The sequence below is a fragment of the Hippocampus comes genome, unplaced genomic scaffold (genome assembly GCF_001891065.2).
Source record: "Hippocampus comes isolate QL1 unplaced genomic scaffold, H_comes_QL1_v1.1 scaffold85, whole genome shotgun sequence".
NCBI lineage: Eukaryota > Metazoa > Chordata > Actinopteri > Syngnathiformes > Syngnathidae > Hippocampus > Hippocampus comes.
Window position 1 is genome coordinate 2,989,054 of NW_017805540.1, and position 21,416 is coordinate 3,010,469.

Genomic DNA, 21,416 nt, shown 5'->3' on the forward strand with positions numbered 1-21,416 from the left:
ATTTACAGTGTACAACAACCACGTGACTATGAAAACCACAAGCTCAGAAAACTAACAAAAACAAAACAAATACCATCCCTGAATAAATTCATCCTCACCTTTCACGTCAAGCTTGGCCTTTGCGGTTGCCCCTCCGACAACCTCACATCTGTACTCCCCAGCGTCTTTACTGGAGACGTTGTGGATGACCAGCTTCATCACGCAGTCTTCCTTGATGATGTCGTACTTCTGGCTCTTCCTTATGGATTTGCCCTCCTTTGTCCATTTGACAATGGCGGTTGATTGTGTCACCTCGCAGGTAAAAGTGGCATTTTCCCCCCGAACCACATTGATGTTCTCCAGGTCCCTTGAGAGTGTTGACGCTTTTCCTGCAACGAAGCATTTTGACATTCGTTATCTTGGATTGAATCATGAATGCGAACTAAAGAAAGACAATTCACCTTCAATAGTCAGTGATGCTTTGGAGGTCAGATCCTTAATGCTGAAGATGACGTCTCCGGCATCAGCAGGGGTGACGTCCTTGATGGTCAGCATGTACTTCCGTCCTTTGCTGTTCATTTGAAAGCGGCCTCCGCTTGCAACGGTTCGGCCGTTAAGAGTCCAGGTGCACTCGTCGGTGATCTCCCGAGACAAGATGCACTCGAAAGCGCACGTCTCACCCTCGTTCACCTCAGCTGACTTCAGCCATTTTGTGATCCCGATGCCAATTTCTAGGGAGGGAAAACAGGTGCTATAAATACAACAAAGGTTACTGTTATTGTGCTCGTGTGTGATGCACGGGGGCCACCCTGATAATGAAACCAACCTCTTACAGTGACCTTTGCTTTGGACATCTCAGTTCCCAGATCGCAAGTATACTCCCCCGCGTCGTCTTTGGTCACATCCTTGATGATCAGCCCCAAAGATTTGCCCGTGTGAAGGAGCTCATATTTGGGTCCAGCTTTCAACGGGCTGCCTCCTTTACTCCACATGGGAGAGACTCTGGGTTTGGATGCCTCACAAGCCAGAGTGATGGAACCTTTCTCCTCACCGACGACGTCATCCAGAGACTTGAGGAAAAGGGCAGGCTTTTCTGGAGAGTGAACCAAGCAAATAGCGATTAGCATATTTTTTCTGAACTATACCATATTCATCTGCACAGATTCTTACCTTTAACCTTAAGCGTGACAGATTCCTTCACCTTGCGGACGTAAACTGTGATAGTACCGCCATCTTGAGGTGCCAGGTTCTTAAGTGTGAGTTTATGCACTTTCCCGTCATGGGTTATGGTGTTGACTTCATTGGTGAAGAGCGCCTTGTCATTCAGGAGCCACCGGGCCTCCTCGTCGGCATAGTTGACCTCACATGTGAACACTGCGTCGCTGTCTTCGTCCACTTCAGTGTCAGCCAGGTGCTGGGTGAATTTTATGTCACGCACTGAGAATGGAAACCAGCTAATTAGCATCGACTCAACTTGAAAATGTTGTATTTTCTATGGCAGGGTTTTCCAAACCTTTTCCGGTAAGACATTTTGCATCCACCCCAGATCCCAAACTATTACTGCAAAAGATACGTAAACTAATAACATTCTAAAGATATCCATTTATTACAACAAACATGAATTAAAAAGATGAAGAAATTTGGGTCCAACTTTTTTTCTTCTCTTTCATTCGTCGAGCAATGGGCAGCAAGGGGAAAGAGGAGTTAAGACATCCACCTCACACATCCACTTTCAGGTAACACAGTGGTCTTGTGGTTAAGGGTTTGAATTTCAGCTGTGGCCTTCTGTGTCAAACATTTTGCAATTTGGGCTTCTTCCAACAGTACCAAAACCTGCATGTTAGCTTTACTACAGACTCAAGATTGTCCATAGGTGTGAGCGTGGGTGTGAATGATTGCTTGTCTATATCCATCCATCCATTTTCTGATCCGTTTATCCTCATATATGTTGGAGCCTATCCCAGTCGTCTACGAGCAGTAGGCGGGGGACACCCTGAACTGGTTGCTAACCAATCGCAGGGCACACCTAGACGAACAACCATCCGCGTTCATACTCACACCTAGGGCCAATTTAGAGTGTTCCATTAACCTGTCTCGCATGTTTTTGGAATGTGGGAGGAAACCGGAGTACCCGGAGAAAACCCACGCAGGCATGGGGAGGACATGCAAGCTCCACACAGGACGGGCAGACCCTGCACCTCTGCACTGTGAGGCCGACGCACTAACCAGTCGCCCAGCGGGCCCGCCCTGCTTGTCTATATGTCACCTACAATTGGCAGTTCATGGTGAAGCTTGCCTCTCAGCCAAAGTCAACTGGGAAAAGTTCCAGCTCACCCATGACTATAATGAAGGCAAGCATTATATAATAGGATAGATAGATGGAGTCTCGACACAAGAAGGTTCTTTCCGTGACCTATTTGGACACACCTTTCCACACGTCGAGCAGCCCGACTATCATCACTTATTAAAAATTGCTCTGCTACCCATTTGGAAAACCCTACTTTAAAGTATAATATCAAAGGGCACCTTCAACTAGAAGATTTCCTTTTGTCACAGCAGGTCCAGACTGACAGCGGTACTCGCCACTGTCCTCTTCAGTCAGCCCATGAATGGTGAGTTGAGCCCTGGTAGCTTCTTGCTTGATGTTATATTTGTCTGATGCAGCCAGTGCTACCTGTTCTTTAAACCACTGCACTTTGTCTTTTGGCGGGATAGAGAATTTACAAGTGAGAATGGCAGAGCTTTTCTCCTTGGCCTTCACGTCTTTGATGGGCTCTGCAATCTCAAGGGGACGCTCTGAGCATAGAGCAGGCAACATTAAGAAGCTTTCTAAACAGATATGGCATTAATGAGTTATTATGGAGTTCTCACACAAGTACAGTACCTTTGACTGTAAGCTGGGCAAGTGACTTGCTCTTGCCAGCCGTGAACTGCACGGGGCCCGTCATGGATGCTTTGGTCTTTTTGAAAGTGAGACGATGCATGGTGCCCTCTGTCTCCATCTCAACATCGGCGTTCTCCTGCAGGGCGACTTTGCTGAGAGTCCAAATGGGCGGTTTCACCAGTTCCACGCTGATCTCAACTTCGAAGACAGCGGCGAAAGGTTCCGTCACCTCCACGGAACTCATCTCCCGCACAATGCTTATGGACTGCTCTAAAAGGATTCAAACAAATAAAGGATTTGCTTGAAAATTGATGAGATCATTCAAATATAAAACAACTGTGATATGAGTTCACAGTAAATCAACCTGATAAGTAATATTTTTATTTGATTTAAGAAAACTATGTTTAAGTACAAAAAAAAAAAAAAAAGGGGTGTACTGCAGTAAAATCCATATAATCTTTAATTCCTATGGAGAGTATTCAACTTTAGGGCAGCTCGGTGACCTAGTGGGTTAAAAAGTTTCCGAAATGTTTTGGAAATGTTCGTAAAATGTTCTACACCTTTGGGGCCTGTATAATGAACATTATAATCTCCAGAGTTCCAATTCGTCTATCCCTCATATACTACCATAGTCAGAAAGCAACCAACCTAATGCTTTGTAATAATGTTTAAAAACGACAATGACAAACAACATTTCCAATCCACATGAGATTATTACTGTAGGCACATGGCACATCAAACATTCATCATCAACTTGAGTCTTGCACTCCAATTACGGTAGTTAAGTGTCTTCTAAATGAATCAAACAACGGTGGGAACACACAGTGAGTTACGACCATAACACGTCAATCTGTCTTGTCAATTCAATTTAAGATGGTAAACAAATGTCTTATTGGCTTGGACTCTGGTGACTTATTTCCTGTACATGACCTCTGACCTCCAATTGTTTTACCTTCCACAAGCAGTTTACAGGATGTCTTGTCATCAGAGGCGTCGCACGTGTACGTGTCTTCGTCGTCGGCGTCCACGTTGTGGATGGTGAGCTTCCGGTACACGTCGTCACTTTTGATCTCATACTTCTGTCCGGGTTTCAACTCTGTCTTGTTTTTGAACCACTTGACTTGGGCACTGGCGCGGGACACTTGGCACTCCAGGTGGCCACGGTGCTTGTAAATGGCTATCTTATCTCGGAGTTTCTTCACAAACTTGACGGGCAGCTCTACAGCATACGAATTGCATTTGATCATGTGTGGGGATGGGGGAACTAAAATAGAATATTGCTGATAAATTCATTCATTCCAGGAGTCTCATTCAAAAAGTGAAACTCATATTATACAGATTCATTGGAACGCATAGGAAATATTCAAATTTTAGAAACTGTAGGTTTTCACAAGCTGTAAACTCATAGATCTCTTCCACATTACAAAAACATAAAATAATTCCATATTTCACTTTGTGTGGAATGAATCTGTATACTGGAATATACAAGTTTAACTTTTTTTAATTAAACCGCCGGGGGGGAAAAATCCACGATGGTCTTATCTACCTTGGCTTGTTTTAGTCAGTGTCAGTGTCTGTTTTTAACCTCCATGCAAGTTGAAAGGGGAACTTGGTCAAGTGAGTCCATCGACTTGCCACATCACATCAATCGAACCATGCTCCATAGGTGTGAGCGTGGGTGTGAATGATTGCTTGTCTATATCCATCCATCCATTTTCTGATCCGTTTATCCTCATATATGTTGGAGCCTATCCCAGTCGTCTACGAGCAGTAGGCGGGGGACACCCTGAACTGGTTGCTAACCAATCGCAGGGCACACCTAGACGAACAACCATCCGCGTTCATACTCACACCTAGGGCCAATTTAGAGTGTTCCATTAACCTGTCTCGCATGTTTTTGGAATGTGGGAGGAAACCGGAGTACCCGGAGAAAACCCACGCAGGCATGGGGAGGACATGCAAGCTCCACACAGGACGGGCAGACCCTGCACCTCTGCACTGTGAGGCCGACGCACTAACCAGTCGCCCAGCGGGCCCGCCCTGCTTGTCTATATGTCACCTACAATTGGCAGTTCATGGTGAAGCTTGCCTCTCAGCCAAAGTCAACTGGGAAAAGTTCCAGCTCACCCATGACTATAATGAAGGCAAGCATTATATAATAGGATAGATAGATGGAGTCTCGACACAAGAAGGTTCTTTCCGTGACCTATTTGGACACACCTTTCCACACGTCGAGCAGCCCGACTATCATCACTTATTAAAAATTGCTCTGCTACCCATTTGGAAAACCCTACTTTAAAGTATAATATCAAAGGGCACCTTCAACTAGAAGATTTCCTTTTGTCACAGCAGGTCCAGACTGACAGCGGTACTCGCCACTGTCCTCTTCAGTCAGCCCATGAATGGTGAGTTGAGCCCTGGTAGCTTCTTGCTTGATGTTATATTTGTCTGATGCAGCCAGTGCTACCTGTTCTTTAAACCACTGCACTTTGTCTTTTGGCGGGATAGAGAATTTACAAGTGAGAATGGCAGAGCTTTTCTCCTTGGCCTTCACGTCTTTGATGGGCTCTGCAATCTCAAGGGGACGCTCTGAGCATAGAGCAGGCAACATTAAGAAGCTTTCTAAACAGATATGGCATTAATGAGTTATTATGGAGTTCTCACACAAGTACAGTACCTTTGACTGTAAGCTGGGCAAGTGACTTGCTCTTGCCAGCCGTGAACTGCACGGGGCCCGTCATGGATGCTTTGGTCTTTTTGAAAGTGAGACGATGCATGGTGCCCTCTGTCTCCATCTCAACATCGGCGTTCTCCTGCAGGGCGACTTTGCTGAGAGTCCAAATGGGCGGTTTCACCAGTTCCACGCTGATCTCAACTTCGAAGACAGCGGCGAAAGGTTCCGTCACCTCCACGGAACTCATCTCCCGCACAATGCTTATGGACTGCTCTAAAAGGATTCAAACAAATAAAGGATTTGCTTGAAAATTGATGAGATCATTCAAATATAAAACAACTGTGATATGAGTTCACAGTAAATCAACCTGATAAGTAATATTTTTATTTGATTTAAGAAAACTATGTTTAAGTACAAAAAAAAAAAAAAAGGGGTGTACTGCAGTAAAATCCATATAATCTTTAATTCCTATGGAGAGTATTCAACTTTAGGGCAGCTCGGTGACCTAGTGGGTTAAAAAGTTTCCGAAATGTTTTGGAAATGTTCGTAAAATGTTCTACACCTTTGGGGCCTGTATAATGAACATTATAATCTCCAGAGTTCCAATTCGTCTATCCCTCATATACTACCATAGTCAGAAAGCAACCAACCTAATGCTTTGTAATAATGTTTAAAAACGACAATGACAAACAACATTTCCAATCCACATGAGATTATTACTGTAGGCACATGGCACATCAAACATTCATCATCAACTTGAGTCTTGCACTCCAATTACGGTAGTTAAGTGTCTTCTAAATGAATCAAACAACGGTGGGAACACACAGTGAGTTACGACCATAACACGTCAATCTGTCTTGTCAATTCAATTTAAGATGGTAAACAAATGTCTTATTGGCTTGGACTCTGGTGACTTATTTCCTGTACATGACCTCTGACCTCCAATTGTTTTACCTTCCACAAGCAGTTTACAGGATGTCTTGTCATCAGAGGCGTCGCACGTGTACGTGTCTTCGTCGTCGGCGTCCACGTTGTGGATGGTGAGCTTCCGGTACACGTCGTCACTTTTGATCTCATACTTCTGTCCGGGTTTCAACTCTGTCTTGTTTTTGAACCACTTGACTTGGGCACTGGCGCGGGACACTTGGCACTCCAGGTGGCCACGGTGCTTGTAAATGGCTATCTTATCTCGGAGTTTCTTCACAAACTTGACGGGCAGCTCTACAGCATACGAATTGCATTTGATCATGTGTGGGGATGGGGGAACTAAAATAGAATATTGCTGATAAATTCATTCATTCCAGGAGTCTCATTCAAAAAGTGAAACTCATATTATACAGATTCATTGGAACGCATAGGAAATATTCAAATTTTAGAAACTGTAGGTTTTCACAAGCTGTAAACTCATAGATCTCTTCCACATTACAAAAACATAAAATAATTCCATATTTCACTTTGTGTGGAATGAATCTGTATACTGGAATATACAAGTTTAACTTTTTTTAATTAAACCGCCGGGGGGGAAAAATCCACGATGGTCTTATCTACCTTGGCTTGTTTTAGTCAGTGTCAGTGTCTGTTTTTAACCTCCATGCAAGTTGAAAGGGGAACTTGGTCAAGTGAGTCCATCGACTTGCCACATCACATCAATCGAACCATGCAATAAACATGCTTAGGTCAATGTATGTTTACCTTTCACCGTCAGTTGTGCAGATGACGAGGCCTTCTCTGCTGTAAATTTAATCTCACCTATATCTGCTGCAGACACACTTTTAAACAGCAACACATAGGTCCTGCCTGTGTTTAGAAAAAACAACGACAAATCAACATCACTGTCTTCATTCCAGAATGGTATGAAATGATTTTTAAACTGTGACAATCCCCAAACATGACAGAGGAAAACAATTTTTGCATGCATGTGCTTACTGCTCTTATAGTGTGTGGATCAGTGTAGGCCGAACTTCATTGACCCCAGCCAGGCACATATTGTGCTGTATAAAATATCACATATGTGTGTAGGACCCAAATGCAGTGCCCCAGACAACAGGATAACAGGACCGTATTTTCCGCACTAAAAGGCGCACTGGATTATGATGCGCAACTTCAATGAATGGCCTATTTTGTCTTTTTTTTTTTTTTCATATATTGCACGCACTGGACTACAAGGTGCAATCTACAATGCATCCACTAAATTGAGCTACAGGTACGTCTTTGTCCATCTCTGTGCCTTCTCTTCTTCCATTAAGACTCAAGTGGCGTTCATGACCGCCTCCAAAAAACGTGAATTAACGATTACTTCAATGAAACTGTGAAAATTGAAAATACAGTAAAGCATCAAAACACAAAATAAATTCTATAGCCCCCCAACAGAATTTATTATGGCATTCCTTGAGCATAGCTGCAACAGAACGATCAGATGTCAGTAAATCGGAGGAGACTGGACTGTCTCAGAAGTGTTTCTTATTTATTCCTTTGTTGTGTACTGTATTCACAAACGAGGAAATCACAAAATAAATTCTGCAGTGGGGCTATAGAATTTATTTTGTGACTTCCTTGCTTGATTTTCTGTTTTGATGCATTATTTTCAATTTTTTTAGTTTCATTGAAGTAATCGTTAATTTACGTTTTTCGGAGGCGGTCATGAACGCCTCTCGAGTCGAACGGAAGAAGAGAAGGCACGGAGACGGACAAAGTCGTACTTGTATCTGTTGAGACTGAGAAAACCATGAATAAAGTGTGCGTTTAAAAAAAAAAACAACACCACAGCTCTCCTTTTTGCTTATTTAATAAAGCAGCGACACAGTTCACTGAACCAACAGCAAGTTATAACATTGTAAGCATGTCGCCAGCAAGGAGCCATCTTGGGGTCGACATATTACCGTAATGACCATGAACAAGGCGCACCGAACTTTAAGGCGCGCCGTGAGCTTTTAAGAAAATGGAAGACTTTTCGGTTCGCCTAATAGTGCGGAAAATACGGTCGTTGGAATTGACTTTAATAACTAATCTGCGTGTAGTACAGCAACAAAAGGGTGGGGGGGGGAATGCAGTTCATTTCAAGATCCACATGAAAAGTCCTTGAAATTTGGGAAGGGGAATATTGAGAGATTAGGAGAGCCAATTGTCTGTATGTGTGTACCACGCTCTAAATAGCCTTTTTGGAACTTTACCTTCTTGTCTCATCTTGACGTTGTCGCTGACTCTAAGTTTGGAGCTTCCCTTGTACCACTGGCACTCCACTTCGTCGTGTGAAACCTCGCAAACAAATGCAGCGCTCTCCTTCTCCATCACCTCCACATCCTCCAGCTTCTTCACAATCTTAACATCTCTGGCTGCAGCGGGGAACCACTTTTGTCATGTTTTGATTGACAAAGGTCGCCACTGCTGTTTGGATGATGTGGGACTCACCGTGAACGGTGATCTTGGCGCAGGTGCTGTCGTCGGCAGCTTGACAGATGTAAGTGCCTGCATCTTCGGGGGTGCATTTGTTGATGATCAAGGTGCGTTTTCGTCCCAAAGAATGAATGCTTAAATTTTTCCCTGGTTTCAGCTGTACATCTTCCTGTAGAATTTCATCACATTAAGATGAACACTTGTCCTAATTCACTCAGCATTCACAGGTGTGACTTCTCACCTTGAACCATTTTACATCTGCATTTGTTCTTGATACTTCACACTCCAAAGTGACCTTCTCCTTCTCAGCAACGCTGATGTCGACAATGGGCTTTGAGATCGTAACAGGGGGTTCTATTGAATAAGAATAGTTGTGTCCAATTAAGGTTACATCTGCTACATTTGTACTATAATCTTCAATGGGCAAGAATTGTACACATTTTTCTCATTAAAACGGTTATGCAGATCAATAACGAAATACTGAATCAAACTACAACTAAAGCATCGACAGATGTATGGTGTAAATTGGTACAGAAGAGGCGCGGAGATCATGAGAAATGGTTTAAAATAGTAAATCTGGCGTACAGAGTCCATTTAACTACGGTACATTTGATTTTCGCATAAATATGGTCCGTTGGAGCTGTGATGCGCCCAAATCTGAGCAGGACACATTTCGGTAATCAGAACTTGTTGCATACAAGCCATTACTGTTCAAAGCAACACTTGCATAATACAGTATGTCCCCTTTTCCACATGATCTGGGTCTTTGAAGAAACTGACCGACCGTGCGGTGTACCTGTAACAATGAGTTTGCAGGAAGTCCGGATCCCTTCCGCCAGGAAGGTGATGGTTCCCGTGTCCTCTCTCGTCAGATTTGACAAGGTAAGGCCGTGCGTTTTTCCCAGAGCTGTGATGCGGACATTGGGCTCTGATTTCAACCTGATGCCGTCCCGGGTCCACGAGCCTTCGACATCAGCCTGGCTGAGCTCCACCTCGAAGCTTACCGTCTGTTTCTCGTGTGTCCTGGTTTCCGTGAGACCTTTGATCAGCTCAACTTTCTTCACTGTGGAAGAAATTCCTTTTATTAGTAGAGTGAATATGGTTCAGACGTACCAGCGATAGGTGAGAATCTGCATTCTAATCAAAATGCTCTGTCTGTTTTCAATACAGTGATCTCCAATACATTTGCGGGTCAGCAAGATTTTTCGTTTCACATACCATTTGAAAATATTACTGTGCAGTATTTATGTATATTACCATACAAATCTGTTTAAAAAACAAATAAAATGATCGGTGTTAACTGCAGATTTTCGCAATACAGCTGGGATTTTGCTGCTGTGGACTGTAAATTTCCCCAGTGTGGGACAAATAAAGGATATCTTATCTTATTTACACAGCAGACATGCATTACAGCGAGGCTGAGCTAGGTGAACTACTGCTGGGATAATCCAACGTGCATGCTTGCATGCTTACTCTCGACGGTGAGCTTGGCCTGGGTTCTGTCATCAAGGGTTTCGCACGAGTAGATGCCGCGGTCGGCATAAGTCACACTCTTGAAGACCAGCGCCTGCTTAGCGCCATCCACCCGGACCTCCACACCCACTGAAGTCTGCAACTTGACGCCGTTCTTCATCCAGTGCACTTCGTCTGACGGCTTGCTCAGCTCCACCTCGAGCTTTGCCTCGCTCTGCTCCTCCGCTGTCATATTCTCCAGCTTCTTCTTGAATGTCACCGGCTCACCTGATTGGTAAAAAAAATAAGAGGTATTAAAAATACCGGGTCAATTGAAAATCCGGCTTTTTATCATACAGTGGGACCTCCATATTGAAATTACGTCTCAAGTGTATTCAGCTTTTTCTTTGGCTGTTTTTGTGTGTAGAAAATGACCACTTAAGAATTTTATGCACAGTTAATTCAGGCAAAATTAGGACAACATGGATGCCACTGGACTGTGTTCAACTTTGAAGGTTCCACTGTGAATGCGCTTCTCCTACGTTGCACTTGAAGCGTCGCCTTGCAGCTTTTCCCTTCGGCGTCCACGCTGATCTCCCCCGCATCCTTCAGGGTGACACAAGTGACGGCGACCGAGTGGGTGTTGCCACCATGCTCAATCTTATACTTGGCGCCATGAGCGATAGGAACATTGTTGTGGAACCATTTGACGCGTGCGTCCGCCGGGGTGACGGTGCACTTGAATATGGCATCTTTGCCCTCCATTGCGGCCACGTTGTTCAGCTTGGAAGACAGTCTCACAACTCGGGGGGCTGAAAGGAATGACCGGCATGAAACATGCACCATGACGACATGGAATGACATACGGTGCGGTGAGGAAAATAATCACTGGACCACATGTTGAATTTGTAAGTTTGAATGCTTATAAAATGTCCTGTTTATGGTTGTTAATTATTAAGACGGAATATCAGTCAAAAGTACAGAAAAAATGCACGGCACCAAAGTGTGCATTTTTACTGAGTAAAATAAGTATTTGATTCATTTTCTGACTTTCCAACCACTATGGGTGAGAAAAGGCTTGCCGAGCAAGAGACCATTTTATATAATTGTTCAGCATTGCCAGTGATTCCTGTTTCTTACCTATTGAGGAGACTTTGGCAGAGGTCTTGTCATTTTTACATTCACAGCTGTATTCGCCTTCATCTTCCTTCGTCATGCCAGTCACTATGAGGATTCGCCTTACGCCGTCTGTCTTGATGCGCAACCTGCCTCCAGGTTTAAGCTCAGAACCGTTGCGCCGCCATAGAACATCGCCTGAAGCTTGGTTCAACTCACACGTTAGATTTAAATCGGCCCCCAAGTCGACCGTGACGGCTTTCAACCGGACAACAAAGTTAACAGCTATGTCTGCAAACAAGAACGGGGTGCGTCGTAGTCAAAATGAGACGTCAGCATTTTATTTTCAGGAAAATCGGACTTACCTTTGACCTGGACTTTGAACTCCAGTTTATCATCAGCAGTCCGACAGGAGTACACACCGCTGTCTTTGAATTCAGTGGACATGACGATGAGTGTGCAAGAGAGGCCATCTTTTTTCATTTGGTACTTGGTGCTCTCCTTGAGCTCCACGTCATCTTTAAACCACCTCACGCCGCTGCTGCTCTCTGAAGTCAGCTCGCTGGTCAAAACAATCTGCTCGCTGGCCTGAATGATGCATGTGTCCTTGACGAGCTTCTTCTGGAACTTGGCAGGCACATCTACAGAGATGAACACAATCAAGTTGGCTTATATCACTGACGAAATATTGAAACGCTCGCCTGACTCGGGTGCAATCTGCGCGGATTCAGTGCTCACCAGGGCCGGGTCTAGGCGAGGGCAAGAGAGGGGTGGCCCCCCTCAAACAAATGTTGTGCCCCCCAAAACTAAATCCCCCAAAATACAGTATATGAGATTTCACATATTTTTATTATCTTATTCCTCTCTCCTCCGTTCCACTTCTTATTGTCTTAAGGTCTTACTTATTACTCATACCTGCCACCTGGAGCTTGAAGATCAACTTCTCAGCACCGGCTTCGCAGACGTACTCTCCCGCATCCTTTTTCTCCACACTGTCGATTACCAGCTGGCGACTTTTCCCCTTGGACTCTGCACGTTTTGTCTTACTACTGCCCAGCAGTTTCCCGTCCTTGTACCATTTCACCTCTATCTTGGAGTCAGCAACCTCACAGCGGAGAGTGGCTTTTTGAGATACATTTGCTTTCACCTCCTTTTGGACAGATTCTTTGTTGACGAAGGCTGGTGGAGGCTCTGATGATGAAAATCAGGAGCAATTCATTAAACTCCGCACTTAACTCATTCACTCCCAAAGACGTATTTAGATGTCTTTTCAGACGCCACACATTTAATCCCAGCTCCTCATTTTATATTGACTGCAGTTGAAAAGGGTCTGAAAGGGTCTGAAAATGGCCATTTTCAATATAAAATGAGGAGCTGGGATTAAATGTCTGGCGTCTGAAAAGACACCTAAATACGTCTTTGGGGGTGAATGAGTTAAACGATTGATTTTCTTACCAGTCACATTGATCTGAAAGACGAGCTTCTCCTCCCCGGCTTCACACGTGTATTCCCCGGCATCCTTCTTCTCCACGCTATCGATCACCAGCTGGCGAATCTTCCCCTTTGTTTCGGCACGTGTTGTCTTACCAGAGACCAGCAGCTTCCCGCCCTTGTACCATTTGACTTCCCTGGTTGAATCAGACACTTCACAGCTTAGAGTGGCTCTCTCGGAGAGAGTGGCTTTCACCTCCCTCTGGACTGTTTCTTTGTTAACGAAGGCCGCCTGGGAGTCTGAAATTAATTCAAACGAGAAAAGCAATAATGCAGTAGCTCGATCTCATACAACCTTAATACTCAAATAATCAATCCTACCAGGCACAATAATTTTGAAGACCAGCTTCTCTCCTCCAGCCTCGCAAGTATATTCTCCAGCATCACTCTTCTCAATTTTTTCAATCACCAGTTGGCGGTGATTGCCTTTGACTTCCGTGTAAAGAGTTCGACTGGAGACGAGCAGCTTGCCGTCTTTGTACCATTTCACCTCTGTCTTGCTGTCTGAAACTGTGCAACTGAGACTGGCTTTTTGGGAGAGAGCCACTTTTAATTCCCTCTGCACCAATTCCTTGTTGGAGAAGGCAGGCTGGGCTTGAGTTTCTGATAGGAAAATAGTTTTAATATCATTGAGCCTAAAAATAAAATGAGCAAATCCATATCACCATACTAAATCCTTACCTTTAATCTTAACCTGGAATGTGATTTTGTCGGTGGCCGTCTCGCAGCAGTAATGACCCTCATCGCTTTTTTTTGCATTTTTGATGATGAGTTTCCTTTGGGTACCTTTAGAGATGATGGTAGTTCTTTGGTCCTCGAAGATCTCCAGCTGGTCTTTTTTCCATGTGACCGCCGTGCTAGCAGGAGAAACGTCGCAGCTCAGCTCGAGATCTCCTTTGAGTGAGGATAACAGGCCCATTGGACCTCTGGGTTTATTTAGGAACTTGGCAGGTTCATCTGGAAAAACAGAAAAATATCAGAGTGCATGAATATTTGAACAGTGTGTACAAATAGTGTCCTTTTCTGAATAGCTGTGTGCACACATATACACTGTTCACACTGTCAAAATACGAGAGACCCCACATAGGAATAGGAAAAAAGTCAGTATGTGAAGAAATAGAAGTGGGGAGCTGTAAGCTTTGGTAACTACTAACTGCGTTGTGGTTACAAACTCTTCTTGTCATGCGATACACTAAAACTCACACAACAGCTGCGAGCTTCCTTACTGGCTCACAGAGACCACGCATGGGCCAAATTTGCTGTTCGCTACACACATAAGGATAAGTGAGCCCAAAAAAATTAATCAGGTTCAACAATTACAACTGTCTACTGCAGTTGTTGTCAGAACACGTCAGGTAGAAAAAAAACACCCCAAGACATCCCACTCACTATCTTTTGGGGATATCTGATCACGCAGCTGTTGCTGACTGAGAAAGCAAAATGCTGGAATTTGTCCCAATTTGTCATTGTGTGTATATTTGTCAGGTGTGTCATTCACTTAAGACAATTAAATGACTCCTTGAAATAAAGGCTTCTGTTTTACCACAAGCAAAAAAAAAAAAAAAAAAAAGGTTACTATTGTAAAGCTATTTATCTTCGTTCATAGATGATACTTTCCACACATGGACATGGAATTGACCGCTGGGGCCCTTTTAAACTAAGTTGCTAGATTTTACCCCCCTCATTTAGTAAAACAAGGTACATAAATTAAAACAATCAGCATTTTTCTAAGCCTGCTCTGTACCTTTAAGAGTGAGCCGCATGGAAATCTTGTCATCAGCGCAAACACACTCGTAACTGCCCACGTCTTCCTCTGTCACGTTGTGTACCCTCAAGGTCCTCCTGCGGTCCACAGTCACCGATTCATACTTCTTGCCCATTTTTACCTCCCGTCCATTTCTCATCCAAACCACCTGTGAAAAACCATTTGACATGCCAAAATTAGACAACAAATCTTCAGGCCAAAGAAAATTTCTAAAATCCATAGTTTTTTTGCTTGCTGACGGTAGTCAGTTTTGTTTAAACACACCAAGTCAAAAATATGGATATATTTCACGAAAATGTAATTTCTGATAGCTAATAATTTATACAAAATCAACATTGAATTAAAATAACTATGAGTTAATTCCATTATAAAGAGGATGACGATACTTGTGCAGCCTGAACTACCGGAGACAAATTCCTTGTGTGTTCTACATACTTGGCCAATAAAAATGATTCTGATTCTGACATACTGCTTTGACGGTAATTGGGGAATGATCCAACACCACATACCTGTTGGAGTCAAGTATTATTAAGGAACACAAACCTGCGCATCGTAATCCGACACCTCAGCTATCATCTGAGCAGTGGCTTGGGCGCTGCAGAACACCACCTCTTGCTGATCTGACTTATTGATGAACCGGACAGGCGGCGCTACATTAGATATAAGAGGAAAGGGAGTTATCAAAAGATTTCACAGAAAGCAAAAGCAAAAACAAGCAAGCGACATTGTGACATACCCTTGACAGCTAGGATGCAACTGCTCTGTGAGCCTCCGCCCACAAATTTGACTTCTGTTCCGTTCATGTCCAGAGTCGCTTCTCGGATGAGCAGCGTGTGTACGTTCTTGGAACGGGTGATGAGGTAGTCGCCACCACTTCGCAGCAGGCGGCCATTTAGAGACCAGAAGCCCGAGCAAACGCCTGAGAGCTCCACCGAAATGGAGAACTCTTCACCGGAAACTGCGGTGCTGTCCGCAAGGCCTTTCGTGATTTCAGCAGTGGGTTCTAAACACAGAAACCAAATGTGAGGGAAGACGTTTCAGTGGCATACTACTACAGTGCTTTGTCAGACCAAAAAGATCCATCTTACCAAGGTAGAAGCTTCCAGGCACCTCCAGGTAGTCACTCTGACCAAAGTCATTGATGGCAGATATACGGAATTGGAAAGTGGCTTCCTCTGTGAAGTTAGAGATTGTGATCTCCGTTGACAAAATCGTTTCTCCAACGTTGCACCTCTGCCAGGTCTGAGTGCCAACCTTCCTCCTCTCTACAATGTAACTCTTGATGGGCACGGGGCGGCCACTGTCTGGAGGAGACCACTGCAGGGTGATGGATGAGTCCGTCTTGTTTTGCACCACAGCATCGACCGGGGGATCGGGAGGATGCTTCCTTGCCGCTGAAGAGCAAAAAGACTGATGCAATTGAGTCATCAAAGATAGACATTTTTTTTTCTGATTGACAGCTAAATTTAAGTAGAACGCAAAGGCAAATCAGGAGACAGAACCTAAACAGCTGCGAGTGTGAGGGCCATTGTAGCTTTTCATCACAGCAGAATGGAGATTTCCTCACCGGTGACAGAGAATCGAGTGGACGTCTTGCAGTCTCCAGCCACAAAGGCCACTTCTCCTGAATCATCCGCCTGACACTCCCGAATGGTCAGCGTGTACTGGCGGTGCAGGCAAGCGATGGAAATCCGGGAATCCGCCTTCAGCTTTTCGCCGTTGCGGGTCCAGTAGACGTCCGGACAGGGCTGCTCCAGCTCCACGCAGAAGATGACGGTGTCGCTGATGGGAACGACCGTCTTCCGCGGAAGCTTCTTTGTAATGTTGCCTGCAAAGTTGGATGTGACATTAAAACGGTCTAACCCGCATGAATTTCTAGTCACATTTTTTTAGTCTGGCACATTCGATACGTAGTTAGGTCAGTATAACTACGCTGTGCCCGAGCCACATGTTTACTCTGGACACAAATTCAGTGCCGATCAACCTCTGGCTAACCGACGCAATGACGAGTGGCATGCTTTCTGGCAGTACCTCCAACACATTCATTTGAAAAGACATAAGGCCAACAAGAATAGCAATGCACAGTGTGACCCAATATATAAGAAATGAAATCGTCAACTTTACCCAGGACGGTGAGCTCGCCCACTGTGCGGCTGCCCTCCTTCATCTCACAGATGTAAACGCCGTCATCGTTGGTGGTCACGTTGTGTATGGTGAGCCGACGCAGGGTGCCTTGTTCCTCCATGCGATACTTAGCGTTTTGCTCCAGGCGCGTTTCCTCCATGAACCAGTCAGCCCTGCTGCCAGTCAGCGGCACCTCGCACATCAACGTGGCCGACGTTTTCTCTTGGACCGCCACATCTTGAAGCTTCCTCCTGAACGGCACCTTTGGCTCTGGCACAAGAGAGGAAGAAACGGTTTTAATGTAACACTGTCTGCATTTGGTAATATTCTTGAGCCGCTTTTATTAATTGCCTCAGCGTATTGTATTTAGGTCGGGTTGTAAATTTCCATTAAAATTAATGGGAATTTGGCAAAATATCACTGATTAACTTCGAAAATGAACAGATACGTTCTAATTTTGGTCGATTGAGCCATTCTTGTTCACTTGTGTACATTTCTCTTCTTCAAAAACATGCTTGTAGCACGATGGTTATTTGTGTTATCCTCAAGACCAGACCATCCGAGACCAAGACTTGTCCGAGACCAGTTTCATGTTTTGATCAATTTCGACCCCGGGGGAAGGTACACGAGTTCGCACTAGCGCTAAAGTGAAGAAACCCCGCATAGCAACTGTGAACTTCTCAACGGCAGCAGAAAATAGATGCAACACTACACCTTCCCTCAGAAGACAAGCCATGATTGAATCATGTTGCGACAAGCTGCACGCATTTTAAAATGGTTTCAGGCTGTGAGTGGACATGGAGTTTGACCTACTGGCACTGACAGTATATGCAGTAGCTCCTGCTGCTTCTTTCATACCACTAAAGTTGGCAATGAGCTAACTTTAATTTATCCTTCTACTCCCACACGCTCACTGGCCACTACATTTGGTACACCTGCAAAATCTAAAGCAAATGTTCTGTGAAAAAGAGATTCTGACAATACATGTACAGTTACATAACCCTAACCCCAACCCCCAAAACGCAGAGCCAGCAATTTTGATCCATAGTGGCTGAATAAGTGAAAGTCAACTTGTTAAAGTGTCTTTAATTAAGATATTAACACAAAATAATAAACATAGTGCAAAGAATAGCAATGGTTGTTCTTAAAAAAAAAGTAAAGAACAAATACAAAAGGGGGTAAATGTAGGCTATAAATAACAGAACAAATTTTTACTTTTTTGTTTACATTTCTAACCCTTTCATGCACCCTGTAACCTGATATGATAAGCTATCCGCTGTCGTAACCGCTGTGCCTGAAAGTGTTCAAATAGATTTTTTGGTTTTAGAAACTGTAAAATGGGGAAATTTGACACGATATAGCAAGAGGGAAAATACTGTGCTCTACGTTAAGTAGGCATGGGCAGACATTCAATTCTGATGATATGACAACCGTGAGCAAAAATATGGCGGTATCACGGAACAGTATTAAAATTTCAGCTCTAAAATATGAAATATTTGGGGAAATAAAAACAGCATTATTTTCCCATTGAACACAATCTATTTTATTTTCAAACTAAATATTGAATAGTTAGTGCAGAAGAAAGGTGTATTAGGTTAAGTTTAAACGAATGCTAACATTCTTTTGTTTTAATTCTTCTTAGTAAATCACAGTGTCTTATCACTGGTGCGCTAGTCTTAGAACAGAACCATGGGCTAATCAAGTTGCCCTTGGGGCTAACTAGTGTCCACTGGCACTTTTTTCTTTTAGGACAATGCACATTAATGAGTGCAAAAAGGCATCAGTGTTTCCAGTGACTAGTCTTGCATGCTCCTTCCTCCTCCTCCGCGCTGAAGATGAAAAAAAAAAAAAAAAATACCGGAGGCAATTAACTTTCAAGAGGGGGCTTATTTACTCAATTCTACAATGATATGTCGCCCTGCTGAGATGTCGTCTCAAAAAAAGAAAAGGAGGACTCATTACTGGTGACAGCCCATATTAGGAGTGATTGTAAACTTGACATAAACTGTGAAACCGAGGATAGTTAAAAGCCACTTACCCTTGACTGTTACCAGCACAGCACTGTAGGTCTGACCAGCCATATTGGTGGCATTGCAGGTGTAGAAACCGTTGTCGTCCTGTTTGCAGTAAAGGATCTTGAGGATGAAGTTCTCTGCCTGGTCTTCATACATGACGTGGCGGCGGCCCTCGCTGATATTTGCTCCGTCCTTTCTCCAGATAATGTGAGGCTTGGGGTGACCCGTCACGAAGCAGCTGAGTTTGGCGTGCTTTCCCTCCGTCACTGTGCAGGTGCGGGTGAACACACCCTTGGGCAGTTTTGCCAGTACCGACGACCTCACCTCATGCTCCAGACTCAGGGAACTCAGACTGTCTGTGATTTTATCTGAGGCGGCGCTTTCCTCGTTACGAAAGACAGCTATGTCCTTCTTCATTTCTTCTTTACGTTTCTGGAGGTGAGAAAGGAGGGAGGTGTGGGTTTCCGCTGCGAATTGGTGGGCACCCTGGGCATCCACCACCAGCATGGCGGCGGCGTGCGCCCGGCCCAAAGTGTTCTGGGCCGTGCAGATGTACGTGCCGCTGTCCAGGTTGCGCACGCTCTGGATCTTTAAGCTGCTGCTGTCGCTCTCCGAAATGATCTTGATGCGGTTGGTCTCGCCCAGGTAGCGTCCGTCCTTCTCCCAGTCGAAGTTGGCCTCGGGGTGAGCGACTACTCTGCAGTGGAACACGGCATTGTCCCCCAAACCCACACGTGCTGATGTGGGCTTGAGCATGAAAACGGGGGCTCTTGGAGTCATCTCTGCTGGGAGGGCCACTTTGAGGGTCACGGCTGCGTAGGCCTCGCCGACACTGTTCTTGGCCCTGCACAGGTACTGACCGCTGTCTTCCAGCGCTAAGTCATAGATGGTCAGACGGTAGACATCCCCATCTTCCACAGTCTTGAAGCGGCCCCCGGATGTCAGTTTCAGCTTTTCTTTCTCCCAGGTGATAAGTGGTGTGGGGTTGCCAACAATGGTGCAGCTCAGCGTGGCGTCCTTGCCGACGCACACGGCGAACGCTTTGGGCCGGGTGAGGAACCTGGGGGCCCCTCCAAACAAATTTTGATCCATGGTTTGTACCTACAGTTCAGGAAAATAATTTTCAGGAACAAAACTAATAATAGAGGAATACAAGTTATAATAACGTTCACTCAGGGCAGAAAAGTGAGCATGTCAGAATCCATTGTTTCCATGCATATTAAGTTTAGCATCACTAGCAAGATAAGCGGCAAAAGCAAAACAAAACAGACAAGATTCAAACAGATGAACCTTCAGTTGCTGGTCTCTATGAAGAGAGCCAGAGCTGCCAAGGACCAGCATGTTGCTGGGGCCCTGCCAGGAGGTGGTGCTAGCATCTCGGTTTTGTTGGATGCTATTGGCTCAGTTAATCGAGGTGGTTGCTCAGTGAAGGTTCGGCTGTTCAAATCTTGGCTGTTTTGTTTTGCTTTCGCTGCTGGTCTTACTGGTGGCACCAGCGTGAACATGAGCCAGGACCACCCCCTCAAAATAGGCTGATTTCAACCCTCATACTGAGTGACTGCTGTACGTTCTTACCAGTGGCGGATGTTGGTCTGTCAAGGAGGGGAAGCTCAATTTTGGCCTACATCATAAAATGTGTCCGTTTATTTTTAACAAAGGGTCTTAACTGTGGTGATATAAGTCAGTCTGTGAACACAAGCTATTACAATAAAACCCACCAGAAATAAAAGATTAATTTGTCGCGAGTCGTTTTCAACAAAGAGAGTGTCGCGAAGATGATTGGAAGAAGTCTCCAGTTCAACTCAGAACAGAATGAAAATTGAAAAATGCTCCCACGGATCCCGACACCAAAAGATCGGTGATTGGCTCATTTCGCTGTCAATCAAAAGAGATTCCGCCTCAGACAGATCATTCAATCATCATGCAGAAAGCTGAGCGTCCCGGCCCGCCCATAAACGCTCACTGTCCATAGACTCCCAGAGACGCTGAGCGTCCTATGGGCGGGACAAAACCAGCATTTATCCAATGATTCGCCTCGTTTCAATGCATTGGGATTACTCTCTCGACGCCCAGCATCCGCGCTGGAGACGCTCAGCGTCCACACAGTTTAATTAAAGCACAGTGAAGTAGTGATGGGAATTCCGGCTCTTTTTAGAGAGCCGGTTCTTTTGGCTCGGCTCACTAAAAAGAGCCGGCTCTTTCGGCTCCCAAATGGCTCCTCAGTTTTTTTGTTGCTTAAATTAGTTTACCCCCAAAAATAATGTAAAATTACGTGTAAAATGAATTACGAATGTAAAAAATATACAGTATATCAAATATTTATTATTTATATGGCTTTATATTCTTCTGAACATACTCAACATGGCGTACAACATGGAGTGCTACAAAAAAATAAATTACAAAGTACAAAAACAAAGACCCATCTCAAAACAAGGTCAACAAAAAGTTCCAATCTCTGATTGTGCATATTTATAAGTGTTTAAATATTTACAGTAAAACAACATAAGTAAGCTTTGATTACCA

At 44.4% G+C, this 21,416-nt stretch overlaps 1 protein-coding gene across 15 annotated transcripts in view; it reads right to left on the minus strand.

The window, feature by feature from the left end:
• Positions 1–21,416, minus strand: part of obscnb (obscurin, cytoskeletal calmodulin and titin-interacting RhoGEF b) — a 66,497-nt gene that overhangs the window by 43,288 nt on the left and 1,793 nt on the right. For 14 of the 15 annotated variants that reach the window (XM_019878860.1, XM_019878862.1, XM_019878851.1 and 11 more), the window contains exons 2-28: positions 18,917–19,994; positions 16,879–17,148; positions 16,322–16,582; positions 15,843–16,148; positions 15,491–15,757; positions 15,298–15,404; positions 14,734–14,902; positions 13,671–13,946; positions 13,311–13,592; positions 12,954–13,229; positions 12,414–12,689; positions 11,864–12,139; positions 11,523–11,789; positions 10,925–11,194; positions 10,404–10,670; positions 9,727–9,993; positions 9,172–9,284; positions 8,946–9,099; positions 8,708–8,869; positions 7,230–7,334; positions 6,492–6,758; positions 5,541–5,810; positions 5,183–5,452; positions 1,150–1,416; positions 806–1,072; positions 441–710; positions 99–368 (exon numbers count right to left, since the gene is read on the minus strand). In XM_019878860.1, the coding sequence (XP_019734419.1) occupies positions 99–368; positions 441–710; positions 806–1,072; positions 1,150–1,416; positions 5,183–5,452; positions 5,541–5,810; positions 6,492–6,758; positions 7,230–7,334; positions 8,708–8,869; positions 8,946–9,099; positions 9,172–9,284; positions 9,727–9,993; positions 10,404–10,670; positions 10,925–11,194; positions 11,523–11,789; positions 11,864–12,139; positions 12,414–12,689; positions 12,954–13,229; positions 13,311–13,592; positions 13,671–13,946; positions 14,734–14,902; positions 15,298–15,404; positions 15,491–15,757; positions 15,843–16,148; positions 16,322–16,582; positions 16,879–17,148; positions 18,917–19,985 (7,321 nt within the window). In that variant the 5' untranslated portion in view covers positions 19,986–19,994. The remainder of the gene's footprint in view (positions 1–98; positions 369–440; positions 711–805; positions 1,073–1,149; positions 1,417–5,182; positions 5,453–5,540; positions 5,811–6,491; positions 6,759–7,229; positions 7,335–8,707; positions 8,870–8,945; positions 9,100–9,171; positions 9,285–9,726; positions 9,994–10,403; positions 10,671–10,924; positions 11,195–11,522; positions 11,790–11,863; positions 12,140–12,413; positions 12,690–12,953; positions 13,230–13,310; positions 13,593–13,670; positions 13,947–14,733; positions 14,903–15,297; positions 15,405–15,490; positions 15,758–15,842; positions 16,149–16,321; positions 16,583–16,878; positions 17,149–18,916; positions 19,995–21,416) is intronic. The other variant, XM_019878854.1, reaches the window with a different exon arrangement.